At 35.8% G+C, this 13,881-nt stretch overlaps 1 protein-coding gene across 1 annotated transcript in view; it reads right to left on the bottom strand.

Moving 5' to 3' along the window:
- Nucleotides 1–13,881, bottom strand: part of LOC136157377 (phospholipid-transporting ATPase ABCA3-like) — a 270,924-nt gene that overhangs the window by 133,227 nt on the left and 123,816 nt on the right. Inside the window, exon 16 of the mRNA XM_065919286.1 lies at nt 12,191–12,341. Coding sequence (XP_065775358.1) covers nt 12,191–12,341 — 151 coding nt within the window. The remainder of the gene's footprint in view (nt 1–12,190; nt 12,342–13,881) is intronic.

The raw sequence follows: 13,881 nt of genomic DNA, 5'->3' as shown, positions 1-13,881 counted from the left end.
CACTTGCTGAAAGTGAGGGGATAGAAAAAGAAGTTTCAAGCAAATGGAAATTACAGGAAAGCAGGGATAGCAATACACATATCAAAAATATAGACATTAACACAAAGGACATGAAGAAAGACAAAAAAGAACATTATATAATGATGAAGAAGCCAATACAAGAAGATAGTACACTCACCAACATACATGCATATAGGTGCACCTTAAATATTTAAAATAAGTATAATAAATACTAACAGACATAAAGAGAGGTGGACAATAATACAATAATAGTAGGAGAGTTTAAAACTTCATTGATATCATTGGACAGATAATCTAGACAGAAAAGTAATAAGGCAACCGAGGTCCTAAATGACAAAATAGATCCATTGGAGTTGATATCTACAGGGCACTACACAATCCCCCCAAAATATAACAAAAACCAGAATACAAATTCTTTTCAAGTGCAAAGGAATGATCTAGGATAAATCACATACAACATCACAAAACAAGCTTCAACAAATTTAAAAGGATAGAAATTATTTCAAGCATTTTTTATGACCACAGTGGTGTGAAACTAGAAACCAACCACAGAAAGTAAAACAGTAGAACAAACAGCTGGAGATCAAACATGCTACTAAAAATACCAAGAAAGTCAATGGTAAAATCAAAGAAGATATCAGAAAAAATAAAAACTCAAGGAAATGAAAACACAACCTTGCAACATCTATGGGATGTAGCAAAAGCACTTCTAATGAGGAATTTTATAGTGAACAAGGCCCTTCTCAAGAAGAAACATTTCAAATAAACAATATTATCCACCACCTAATGGAATTAGAAAAAGAAGAACAAACAAAACCTAAAGTTGGCAGAAGGAAGGAAATAATAAAGATGAGAAAGGAAATAGAATAGAGATTAAAAGTAGAAAAAAATCAATAAATCCAAGAATTGCTTGTTTGGAAAGATAAACAAAATTGATAAACTTCTGGCAGGTCTCACCAAGAAGAAAAGAGAGAGGACTGAAATAAACAAAATAAGAAATGAAAGAGGAGAAGTAAAAACTGATACCATAGAAATACAAAAACATTTTTAAAAGAATATTACGAACAGTTATTTGGCAACAAATTAGATGATCTAGAACAAAGGGACAAGTTTATAGAAATATGTTGGTCTTGTTGCATAGCTGCTAAGTCATATCTGACTCTTTTACAATCCCATGGACTGCAGCCCTCCAAGTTCCTCTGTCCATGGGATTTTCCAGACAAGAATACCAGTGGGATGCCATCTCCTTCTCCAGGGGACCTTCCCAATCTAGGGATCAAGCCTGCATCTCATGTATTGGCAGGTGAATTCTTTACCACTGAGCCACCTTGGAAGCCCTTGTAGCAATATATAGCCTGCCAAAACTGAGTCAAGAGGAAACAGAAAATTTGAGCAGACCAATCATTAGAAATGAAACTGAATATGTAATTTAAAAACAATGGTCCAGGACCAGATGCCTTCATGGCAGAATTCCACAAAACATATAAAAAAGAGCTTACACCTATCCTGCTTTAATTAGTCCAAAAAATTGAAGAGGAAGGAACACTGCAAAATTATTTCCATGAAGCCACTGTCACTCTATTACCCAAAAGAGACAAAGACACTATACCTACACATTTGACAAGTACAAGTCAATATCTTTGATGAATATAAATGCAAATATCCTCAACAAAATCTTGCAAACTGAATGCAGCAGTACATAAAAAGAATCAAACATAATGATCAATTGGACAATTCCAAGGTTCACAAGGATGGTTCAACACACACAAACCAATGTGATATACCACATTAACAAAAGGAAAGACAAAAATACATGGTCATCTTAGTAGACTCATAAAGAACTTTTCATAAAATTCAGCATCCATTCAAGATAAGAACTCTCACCAAAATGGATATAGAGGGAACATATATAGAGGGAAAATAAAAGCCATTTATGACAAACCCACTGTCAACATAATACTCTATGGTAAAAAGCAGAAAGCTTCTTCACTAAATTCGGGAAAAAGACAAGGATGCCCATTCTCACCATTCTATTCAACATGGTATTAGAAGTAGTAGCTGCAGCAATCAGACAGGAAAAGAAAATGAAAGACAACTCCATTGGAAGGGAGAAGTAAAATGGAACTATTTGTAGATGACATGATACACTATACAGAGAAACATAGAGTCTCCACATAAAATCTATTAGAAGTAATAAATTAATTCAGCAAGGTAGCAGGATACAAGATTAATACACAGAAATCCTTTGATTTCATTATGCTAATAAGTAAATATCAGAAAGAAGAGGAAAAAACCAATCCATTTAAAAGTCTAATCCCAAAATCTAGGAACTAGCTTAATAAAGAATGTGAAAGATCTATACACTGAAAACTATAAAATATTGATAAAGGAAACTCAAGGAGATTCCAAAAAATGGAAAACTATTACATGTTTTTTTAATTTGAAGAATTAATATTCTTAAAATGGCCATACTACCCAAAGGAATCTACAGATTAATGCAATCCTTATCAAAATGCTGATGATACTTTTAACAATCAGAATAATCTTAACATTTGTATGGAACCACAAAACATCCAAAATTGACAAAGAAATCCCGAGAAAATAAGAACAAAGCTGAAGGTGTAACCCTTCTAGACTTCAGACATAATTAAGCTACAGTAGTCAAAACAGCATGGTATTGACACAATAACAGACATTTAGATTAATGCAACAGAATAGAGTCAGTTATGATAAAGGGAAAAGAATATACAGTGGAGAAAAGAGAGTTTCATCAGCAAATGTTGTTAAGAATACTGGACAGCTACATGCAAATCAATAAAATAAAAAAAAATAAAATAAAATCAGAACACTCCTTCACATCATATATAAAAATAAACTTGAAATGGTTCAGACATAAATATAAGACATGACATCATAAGACTCTAAGAAAAGAATGTTATAAAATTTTTTCTAACATAAATCATAGCAATATATTCTTAGTCTGTCTCCAAAGAGAAAAGAAATAGAAACAAAATGAGCAAATGGGAGCTAATCAAACTTAAGGTAAACCATTCAGTATCACAGTAATCCAAGTCTCTGCCCCAACCACTTTAGCTGAAGAAGCTGAAGTTGAATGGTTCTATGAAGACCTAAAACACTCCTAGAACTAACAGCAAAGAAGATGTCCTTTTCATCATAGGGGACTGAAATGCAAAAGTAGGAAGTTAAGAGCTACCTAGAGTAACAGGCAAGTTTGGCCTTGGAGTACAAAATGAAGCAGTACAACGGCTAACAGAGTTTTGCCAAGAAAATGCACTGGTTATAGCAAACACCCTCTTCCAACAACACATGGACATCACCAGACAGTCAATACTGAAATCAGATTGATTATATTCTTTGCAAACAAACATGGAGAAGCTTGAACAGTCAGCAAAAACAAGACTGGGAGCTGATGGTGGTTCAGATCATGAGCGCCTTATTGCAAAATTCAGATTTAAATCAAAGAACACAAGGAAAACCACTGGGCTATTCAGATATGATCTAAATCAGATCTCTTATGATTATACAGTAGAAATGACAAATAGATTCAAGGGATTAGATCTGGTAGACAGAGTGCCTGAAGAACTATGGACAGAGGTTCTTAACATTGTACATGAGGCAACTACCAAAACCATCCCAAAGAAAAAGAAATGGAAGAAGGCAAAGTGGCTGTCTTAGGAGTCTTTACAAATAGTTGAGAAAAGAAGAGAAGTGAAAGACAAGGGTGAAAGGGAAAGATATACCCACCTGAAAGCAGAGTTTCAGAGAATAGCAAGGAAAGATTGCTTCTTAAGTGAACATTGAAAAGAAATGTTCCCAGCAGAACAAAAAGATCCCACCAGAAAACCACTAGAACTCATCAACACATTTCTTCAAAATTTCAGGATCCAAATTTATATACAGAAATCTGCTGCATTTCTATATACCAGCAATGAGCTAGCAAAAAGAGAAATTAATGAAATAATTCAAATTAGCACTACATCAAAAAGTATAAAATACCTAGGAATAAATCTACATAAGGAAGAAAAAGAACTGCACTTTGAAAACTATGACACTGACAAAAGAAATTGAAGATGACACAAATGGAAAGATACACTGTGTTCTTGGATTGGAAGAATCAATACTGTTAAAATAACCACACTATCCAATGCAATCCTTACCAAATATTCAATGGCATTTTTCACAGAACTAGAACAAAAAAAATTTAAATTTGTATGGAAACACAAAAGACCCCCTAGTAGCCAAAACCATCTCAAGAAAGAACAGAATTGGAAAAATCAGACTCCCTGACTTCAGATTATACTACAAATCTATAAGCATCAAAACAGTATGGAACTGGCACATAAACAGCCACATAAGTCAACAGAACAGGGTGGAAATCCCAGCAATAAACCCATACACTTACAGTGGCTTAGTCTATGACAAAGAGGAAAGAATACACAATGGAGAAAAGACAGTAAAGCAATAAATGGTGCTGGGAAACCTGGACAGCTACTTGTATAATAATGAAATTAGAACCTTCCCTAACACCATATACAAAAATAAACTCGAATGAAAGACCTAAATCTAAGACTGGATACTATTAAAGTCTTACAGGAAAACATGCATGGAACTCTTTTTGACATAAATCACAGCAATATTTTTTTGAATTCATCTCCTAGAGTAATGGAATCAAAAGCAAAACTAAACAAGTGGGACCTAATTAAAATTAGAACCTTTTGCAAAGCAAAGAAAACCATTAAAAAATGAAAAGACAACCTACAGAATGGGAGAAAATATTTACAAATGATGCGACTGACAAAGAAAATAATTTCCAAAATATACAAACATCTCATACAACTTAAAATAATAAGAAGAAAAAAAGCCAATAACAAATGTGCAAAAGATCTAAATAGACATTTCTCAAAGAAGGCATTCAGATGGCCAATTGGAACATGGAAAAAATGCTCAACATTGCTAATTATCAGAAAAATATAAATCGAAACCACAATGAGTTATCAACTTACTTTAATCAGAATGGCTATAGTCAAAAAGTCTACAAATAACAAATGTTAGAGAGGCTGATTAGAAAAAATAACCCTCCTACACTTCTGGTGGGAATGTAAATCAGTACAGCCACTATGGAGAACTATATTGAGGTCCCTTTAAAACTAAAAGTGGAATTGAGGTAAGAGATACCGACCTCTGGCCTCTGGGCCAGAAACCTGGTATTTGTCAAGTGGAGTAAAATTCAAGCTTTGTTCTAACCTAGATACTCAAAGGACAAAGCTAGTGGTAATAGCTGAGCTCTGCTAAAGTAAAGAAATACGGTGTCCACTCCTGAGGTCAAGGAAGACTTCCTTGTTGGCACTGTACAGGAAAGCTTCTTGGAAGTCAATAAGGGAGGGGGCTCCACCGCATAGTAAGCATGGACACGCATCCATAGTGGATGCATGGATCCTTCCGCGGTGGGATCCATCTTAAAAGGATGCACCGGCGTCTCAGGGAAGGTCCATAGTGTGGAAGATCCAGGGTTCAGGTGTGAAGAACCAAACAAGATAATTGGCCAAAGGCAGACAAAGACCCAGAAGGACTATCCTATATAAGTGACCTATATAAACTCCTCTCTGGATGTGTATTTCCGCCTAGTTTCTGGGTACTGTGCTCCTCCTCATTCGAGGGGATGTTCATATTCTTTCTCTCTACGTGTGTATCTCTGCTCTGTTTCTGTTGGATAAACAAACTGTTTCCCTGTGTGCTCTCCCATACATTGTGCTGTATCACTAACAAAAAACTGTACTTGTTTTTAGTTTTTGCCTCTTTGAAACATTCTTGATTTCGAACAGGGGCAAGATCCAGGGCCTCTTTGCTTCTAGCCTCCAACCCTGGAGGCCTAGTGACTAGGCCTGTTGGTTTTCATCCAGGTTCAGTTCAGTTCAGTTCAGTTCAGTCGCTCAGTCGTGTCCAACTCTTTGCGACCCCATGAATCGCATCCAGGTTACCCAGGTTTAATTCCTGAGCAGGCAACTAAGATCTCTCTTCAGGACATCTTACTGCTCTCCCTTCAAGATCAGAATTACCATATGGTACAGCAATTTCCTTGCTGGGCATGTATCCAGAGAAAGCTCTAATTTAATAAGACATATGCACCCCAATGTTCACTGCAGCACTATTTACAATTGCCAAGACAAGGAAATAACTTAACCGTCCATTAACATATGAACGAACAAAAAAGATGTGATACATATATATTGGATAGGCCAAAAGCTTCATTCAGATTTTTTCTGTAATATGTTATGGAAAGACCTAGATGAACATTTTGGGCAACCCAACACAACGGATTACTACTCAGTCATAAAAAGAAAGAAATAATTCTATTTGCATAAGCATGGATGAAACTAGAATTTATCATACTAAGTAGCCAGGCAAGGAAAGACAAATATCATATATTACCTATATGTAGAATCTAAAAAATTATACAAATAAACCTATGTACAAAACAGAAACAGACCAAAAGATAGAAAACAAATTTTTGGTTCCCAAAGTGAAAAGGGGGAAGGGATAAATTAGGAGTTTTGGGTTAGCATATATATACTCCTTTATGGAAAACAGATAACCAACTGTGGCCTACTATAGCACAGGGAACTATACCTAATATTTTCTAGTAAATTATAAGGGAAAAGAATCTGAAAAAGAATATACATACATATATACATATATAGTAGTGAAAGTCACTCAGTTGTATCCGACTCTTTGCGACCCCATGGAATTCTCCAGGCTAGAACACTGGAGTGGGTAGCCTTTCCCTTCTCCAGGGGGTCTTTCCAAACCCAGGGATTGAACCCAGTCTCCCACATTGCAGGCTGATACTTTACCAGCTGAGCTACCAGGGAAGCCCCATAAACATATATATGTATAACTTCATCACTGTGCCATACACCTGAAACTGACACAATGTTGTAAATCAACTAAATTTGAAATAAAAAAAAAAGAAAAAACAGGAGGTCCAGAGATTGCCCAAGCTCCTTCTGCCCTGTGACGATACAGCAAGAAGATGACTGTCTCTGAATTAGGAAACAGGCCTCATCAAACACCAAATCTGCCAATATAATTTTCTTGGATTTCTTAGCTTTCAAACTGCAAGAAATACATTTCTGTTATTTATAAACCCCTCCCCCAAATCCTGGTTTGGATTTGCCTATTCTGAACATGTCATATAAATGGAATATACAAGGTATAGCCCTTTTTAATGGAAGAAAATTGTTTTATAATGTCGTGTTGGTTTCTGCTGTACAATAATGTCAATCAGTCATAATTATATTCAGATACCCTCCACCTTAAGCTTCTCTCTCCTTCCCCCATCCCACCCCTCTAGGTCATCACAGACAACCAGGCTGGGCTTCTTGTGTTATATAGCAAATTCCCACTAGCTATCTATTTTACACATGATAGTGTAAATGTATCTATGTCAATGCTATTTTCTCAATTTGTCCCACCCATTCCTTCTCCTGTTGGGTCCACAAATCTGTTCTCTAAGGATGTGACCTTTTCAGTCTAGTTTTTTTTTCACTTATTGTAGTAATATCAAAGTTCATCCATGCTGCCAGTTCAGTTCAGCCACTGTCACGTCAGACTCTTTGAGACCCCATGGACTGCAGCACACCAGGCTTCCCTGTCCATCACCAACACCCAGACTTGCTCAAACTCATATCCATTGAGTTGGTGATGCCATCCAACCATCTCATCCTCTGTTGTCCCTTTCTCCTCCTGCCTTCAATCTTTCCCAGCATCAGTGTCTTTTCCAATGAGTTAGTTCGCATCACATGGCCAAAGTACTGCAGCTTCAGCTTCAGCATCAGTCCTTCCAATGAATATTCAGGACTGATTTCCTTTAGGATTGACTGGTTTGATCTTCTTGCAGTCCAAGGGACTCTCAGGAGTCTTCTCCAACACCACAGTTCAAAAGCATCAATTCTTCAGTGCTCAGTTTTCTTTATGAACCAACTCTCACTGCCATAGATGACTACTGAAAAAGACATAGCTTTGACTAGATGGACCTTTGTTGGCAAAGTAATGTCTCTGCTTTTTAATATGCTGTCTAGTCCAGTCAGTTCAGTCACTCAGTCATGTCCAACTCTTTGCGACCCCATGAATCGCAGCACACCAGGCCTTCCTGTCCATCACCAACTCCCGGAGCTTACTCAAACTCATGTCCATCGAGTTGGTGATGCCATCCAGCTATCTCATCCTCTGTTGTCCCCTTCTCTTCCTGCCCCCAATCCCTCCAAGCATCAGGGTCTTTTCCAATGAGTCAACTTTTCACATGAGGTGGCCAAAGTATTGGAGTTTCAGCTTCAGCATCAGTCCTTCCAATGAACACCCAGGGCTGATCTCCTTTAGGATGGACTGGTTGGATCTCCTTGCAGTGCAAGGGACTCTCAACAGTCTTCTCCAACACCACAGTTCAAAAGCATCAATTCTTCGGCGCTCAGCTTTCTTCACAGTCCAACTCTCACATCCATACATGACCACTGGAAAAACCATAGCCTTGACTAGACGGACCTTTGTTGACAAAGTAATGTCTCTGCTTTTCAAAATGCTATCTAGGTTGGTCATAACTTTCCTTTCAAGGAGTAAGTGTCTTTTAATTTCATGGCTGCTATCACCATCTGCAGTGATTTTGGAGCCCAAAAAATAAAGTCTGACACTGTTTCCACTGTTTCCCCATCTATTTCCCATGAGGTGATGGGACCAGATGCCATGATCTTAGTTTTCTGAATGTTGAGCTTTAAGCCAACTTTTTCACTCTTCTCTTTCACTTTCATCAAGAGGCTCTTTAGTTCTTCTTCACTTTCTGCCATAAGGGTGGTGTCATTTGCATATCTGAGGTTATTGATATTTCTCCCGGCAATCTTAATCCCAGCTTGTGCTTCTTCCAGCCCAGTGTTTCTCATGGTGTACTCTGCATATAAGTTAAATAAGCAGGGTGACAGTATACAGCCTTGACATACTCCTTTTCCTATTTGGAACCAGTCTGCTGTCCTATGTCAGGTTCTAACTGTTGTTTCTTGACCTGCCTACAGATTTCTCAGTAGGCAGGTAAGATGGTCTGGTATTCCCATCTCTTTAACATTGTTCCACAGTTTATTGTGATCTACACAGTCAAAGGCTTTGGTGTAGTCAATAAAGCAGAAGTAAAAAACAGGAATTCCGTTGCTTTTTCTAGCTTTTGTATATGCTGTGTAACTTTTTTTAAATTAAATGTGTCTTTTGCAAATATTTTCTTCCATTCTGTGTCTTGTCTTCTAATTCTCTTGATATTGCCAAACACAGAACAAAAATTTAATTTCATTGAAGTCCAGCTTTTCAGTTATTCCTGTCACGAAAAGTGCTGTGGTGCTATAATTTAAATGTCATTGCCATACCTAAGGTCATCTAGTTTTCCTCCTATGTTATCTTCTAGGAGATTCATAGTTTTTTTGTTTGAATTTTAGGCTTATCACCCATTTTAAGTGTCTAGGTTATTTTCTTTGTCTGTGGATGTCTGATTGTTCATTACACCACCATTTGTTGAAAAGTATCTTTTCTCCATTGCTTTTCCTTCCCTGTCAAAGACCAGGTGACCATATATATATATATATATATATATATAATTTTTAATTTATATTTAGTTATTTAAATAAATACTTATTTTTTATTTAAAAAATTTATTTTTATTTAATAAATATAAAGATTTATTATATGTATTTATTTAAATTTATTTATATTTATATATAATTAAATATATATATATATATATATATATATATATATATATATATATTTCTAGGTTCTCTGGTTTGTTCCATTGTTCTATTTTTCTATTCTTTCTATACTACACCATCTTGATTACAGTAGTTTTATAGTAAGTCTTAGAGTTGGTTTCTGTCAGTCTTCTAACTTTATTCTTTTCTTTCAATATTGTGTTGATTAATTTGAATAAACTTTTTTATAAACTTTGGGATCAGTTTGTTGATACCCACAAAATAACTTACAGAGATCTTGACTAGAATTACATTGAACCTATAGATCAAGTTGGAAAGAACTGACCTTGACAGTATTGAGTCCTCCTATTCACAAAAGTGGACTATCTTCATATTTATTTAGTATCTTGACTTCATTCATTAGAATTTTGGAGTTTTCCTCATATAGAACTTGTATGTATTTTATTAGCTTTATACCTAAGTATTTTGCTTTTGGCAATGCTAATGTAATAGCATTGTGCTTGTAATTTTAAACTATATTTGCTAATTGTTGATACATAGAAAAGGTATTGACTTTTATATCAAATTTGTATCCTGCGACCTTTTTATAATCACTTACTAGTTCCAGAAGTGTTTTTTGTTTGTTTTTTTTTTTGCTTTGGTAAATTCTTTTGGACAGTATGCAAAAGATGATTTTGTTATATGCAAAGAGTTTCATTCCTTTCTTCCCAATGTATGTACATTTATTTGTCTTGTGTTATTGCATTAGCTAGGACTTCCAGCATGATGTTGGAAGCAGTGGAGAGAAAGGACTTGCTTTTCTTGTTCCTGATCTTAATGGGAAGGCTTTGAGTTTCTCACCATTATGTATGATGTAGGCTGTCGGGATTTTGTTCATTAGAAAGTTGAAGAAGTTCCCCTCTATTCATCTTCTTTTGAGAATGCCAATTAGTTTGCTTCAAGAGAATATCAAGCTGTTAATTACAACTTGAAAGAAAATAAAATTGGCACAGCCCCTGGATGTTTATCATAAGTATTCTTATTTTCCTCTTCCCTTAATCAAGATAAACATCCCAAGTACAATTAACATTTTCTTTCTCCTTCTGGTAACTAACTTGGTTAACTGTTATGGTCAAATTGCCTGTTTCCTGTAGTTTCTAGGGCTTCTGAATGCAAGATCTACCATATAGGCCACTTTTTTCTTATTATCTCAGCAAATCAGTTGAACAAAATTTGTGCAAATAGCTTACCATTTCTTGTCACTACTTAACACCAGACTGTAAGAAATAGAAATAAAAGTACCCAAGACAAACTAAATGAAAGCTAAGTTATATGACTTCCCTCTGTGCAGACAGTGAAATCTTCAGGAATTTTTTTTTTTTTTTCATTAGTTGGAGGCTAATTACTTCACAACATTTCAGTGGGTTTTGTCATACAATTGATATGAATCAGCCATAGAGTTACACGTATTCCCCATCCCGATCCCCCCTCCCACCTCCCTCTCCACCCGATTCCTCTGGGTCTTCCCAGCCCACCAGGCCCGAGCACTTGACTCATGCATCCCACCTGGGCTGGTGATCTGTTTCACCATAGATAATATACATGCTGTTCTTTCCAAACATCCCACCCTCACCTTCTCCCACAGAGTTCAAAAGTCTGTTCTGTACATCTGTGTCTCTTTTTCTGTTTTGCATATAGGGTTATCATTACCATCTTTCTAAATTCCGTATATATGTGTTCGTATGCTGTAATGTTCTTTATCTTTCTGGCTTACTTCACTCTGTATAATGGGCTCCAGTTTCATCCATCTCATTAGAACTGATTCAAATGAATTCTTTTTAATGGCTGAGTAATACTCCATGGTGTATATGTACCACAGCTTCCTTATCCATTCATCTGCTGATGGGCATCTAGGTTGCTTCCATGTCCTGGCTATTATAAACAGTGCTGCGATGAACACTGGGGTGCACGTGTCTCTTTCAGATCTGGTTTCCTCAGTGTGTATGCCCAGAAGTGGTATTGCTGGGTCATATGGTAGTTCTATTTCCAGTTTTTTAAGAAATCTCCACACTGTTCTCCATAGTGGCTGTACTAGTTTGCATTCCCACCAACAGTGCAAGAGGGTTCCCTTTTCTCCACACCCTCTCCAGCATTTATTGCTTGTAGACTTTTGGATAGCAGCCATCCTGACTGGCGTGTAAATGCTAACAAACACATGAAAAAATGCTCAACATCACTCATTATCAGAGAAATGCAAACCAAAACCACAATGAGGTACCATTACACGCCAGTCAGGAATTTTTTTAAAATCATTATTTGTCAAATGACAGCTTGCACACAAGCTATTTGTCAAGTCAGAGGAAGCTTTAAAAAGTAATATTGATTTCTCATAACCTCAAACTATTATCTAACATTCTCTGGATCCATACCTATTTGCATACTCCTTGGGTAAGATAAATGATAATTCAGCTGCAACATTGCTCTCCAATCTGGCTTCTGGTACGTGATATTTAATCATTTTGGAGATTTCTTTAACATCACAATGATGATCCTTTACCATAATTAAGTGGTATCCCACACCTGAAAAAGTCCATTTAAAAGGTCAAAATTTTTAGAATGCAATCTGCCCCAATCAAACACATAAATATACTCTACCACCAGAAAGCACAGGATCTTGCTTATTTAAAATTTAATTTTTACAAGGCATCAATACTGTGTTTAAGAGCAAGTGATCTTTAATCTTTGAGATTTACTGATTTCATATTTTTACCAAAATTTAAACCTGTTAATTTTTATGGGAAGAGAGTTTGGAGGAGAATGGATTCATGCATATGTATGGCTGAATCCCTTTGTTGTTCACTTGAAAGTATCATAACATTGTTAATCGCTTATACTCCAATACAAAAGAAAAAGTTTAAACATTTTTCCATTTTTTTAATATATTTTAAAATTTCCTTCCTTCTGTCATTCTTTCCATACTTAATGTTCAATGATCACATTTCAGGTACATGCCTTTAAAGTGGAAACTTTTACTTTGCCATATTAGTGAATGAAAACTTCAAAATTTCACCTCACTGTACTAGGAAGTCTTCCCTTAATCATGTGATAATGAGCTACATGGACTATTGTCACCAAGTGTCTCTGACCCTTTTAGGATTTTATATATACACACATACATCCACACACACATTTATGTATATAGACACACATAATTATTTTTCCTGTCATACTCTTATTTTAGCATTCATCACTTTAGGTTATCTTTCTATTATATTCTTGAATGGGGCTTCTGAATTTCATGTTTCTAAATCTGTCTTATACATGCATTCACACATCAAATGCAAACCACTCTTGCTGTTTTCAATGTCCTGTCCATCATACTTAATTTCTCACTGATTCTCCCCCAAAGACTCTTGATGCCGGCTGACTACTTCTTTGTTTCAGGGGAAAAAAAGGTGCATTTTTATGCTCATACTTTTATTACTTACTTATATAGTCTTCTAAAATAGAGATATTCTTTCCTTCACTGCCTTTATAAGGTCAATAACTAAAAGCACTAATATACTTAGGTAGTAATTTTGTGCCTACAACTAAACTGCTACGGGAATATTAACTTATATGTTCCCATCTGTAAGTGAAAAAACATTCAAAAGTATGAGTCTCTTTATTTCTGATATTCACCAAATATGCTGCTTAAAACTCAACTTAATATCCTCTTTGAGATAGAGTAAAGGGAAAATGGTAGCATGTTAGAGTGCAAAACAAGGGCTTTGTTGTCCAAAGAACCCAGGTCCAAAACTCTGCCACTTAACTGCATGACTCAGACTTTAGGAATAAGCAGCAGTTTTCTGCTCCATAAAAATGGTGAGGTTATGAAGAGGAGATGAGATAAATGGTATAAACATAAATGCAACTCACCCAAAATAAATGTGACTTGAATGAATGAATTCAAACACCAAATTAATGATTAATGGAATAATGTCAGCCTTAACTGTTCTCATTGATTTGTACGCTCCAATTCTGAAGCCCTGATATACTTACTGGTTTGAAACTGGTAATTTCAGAACTCAATTATATATGATATATGGCTCATTTTTAATGTACTAGTCTTACTGACTAA

The sequence above is a fragment of the Muntiacus reevesi genome, chromosome 2 (assembly GCF_963930625.1).
Source record: "Muntiacus reevesi chromosome 2, mMunRee1.1, whole genome shotgun sequence".
Taxonomy (NCBI): Eukaryota; Metazoa; Chordata; class Mammalia; order Artiodactyla; family Cervidae; genus Muntiacus; species Muntiacus reevesi.
Note: the sequence above shows the minus strand (reverse complement) of the source record. Positions and strands in the feature narration are given on the sequence as shown.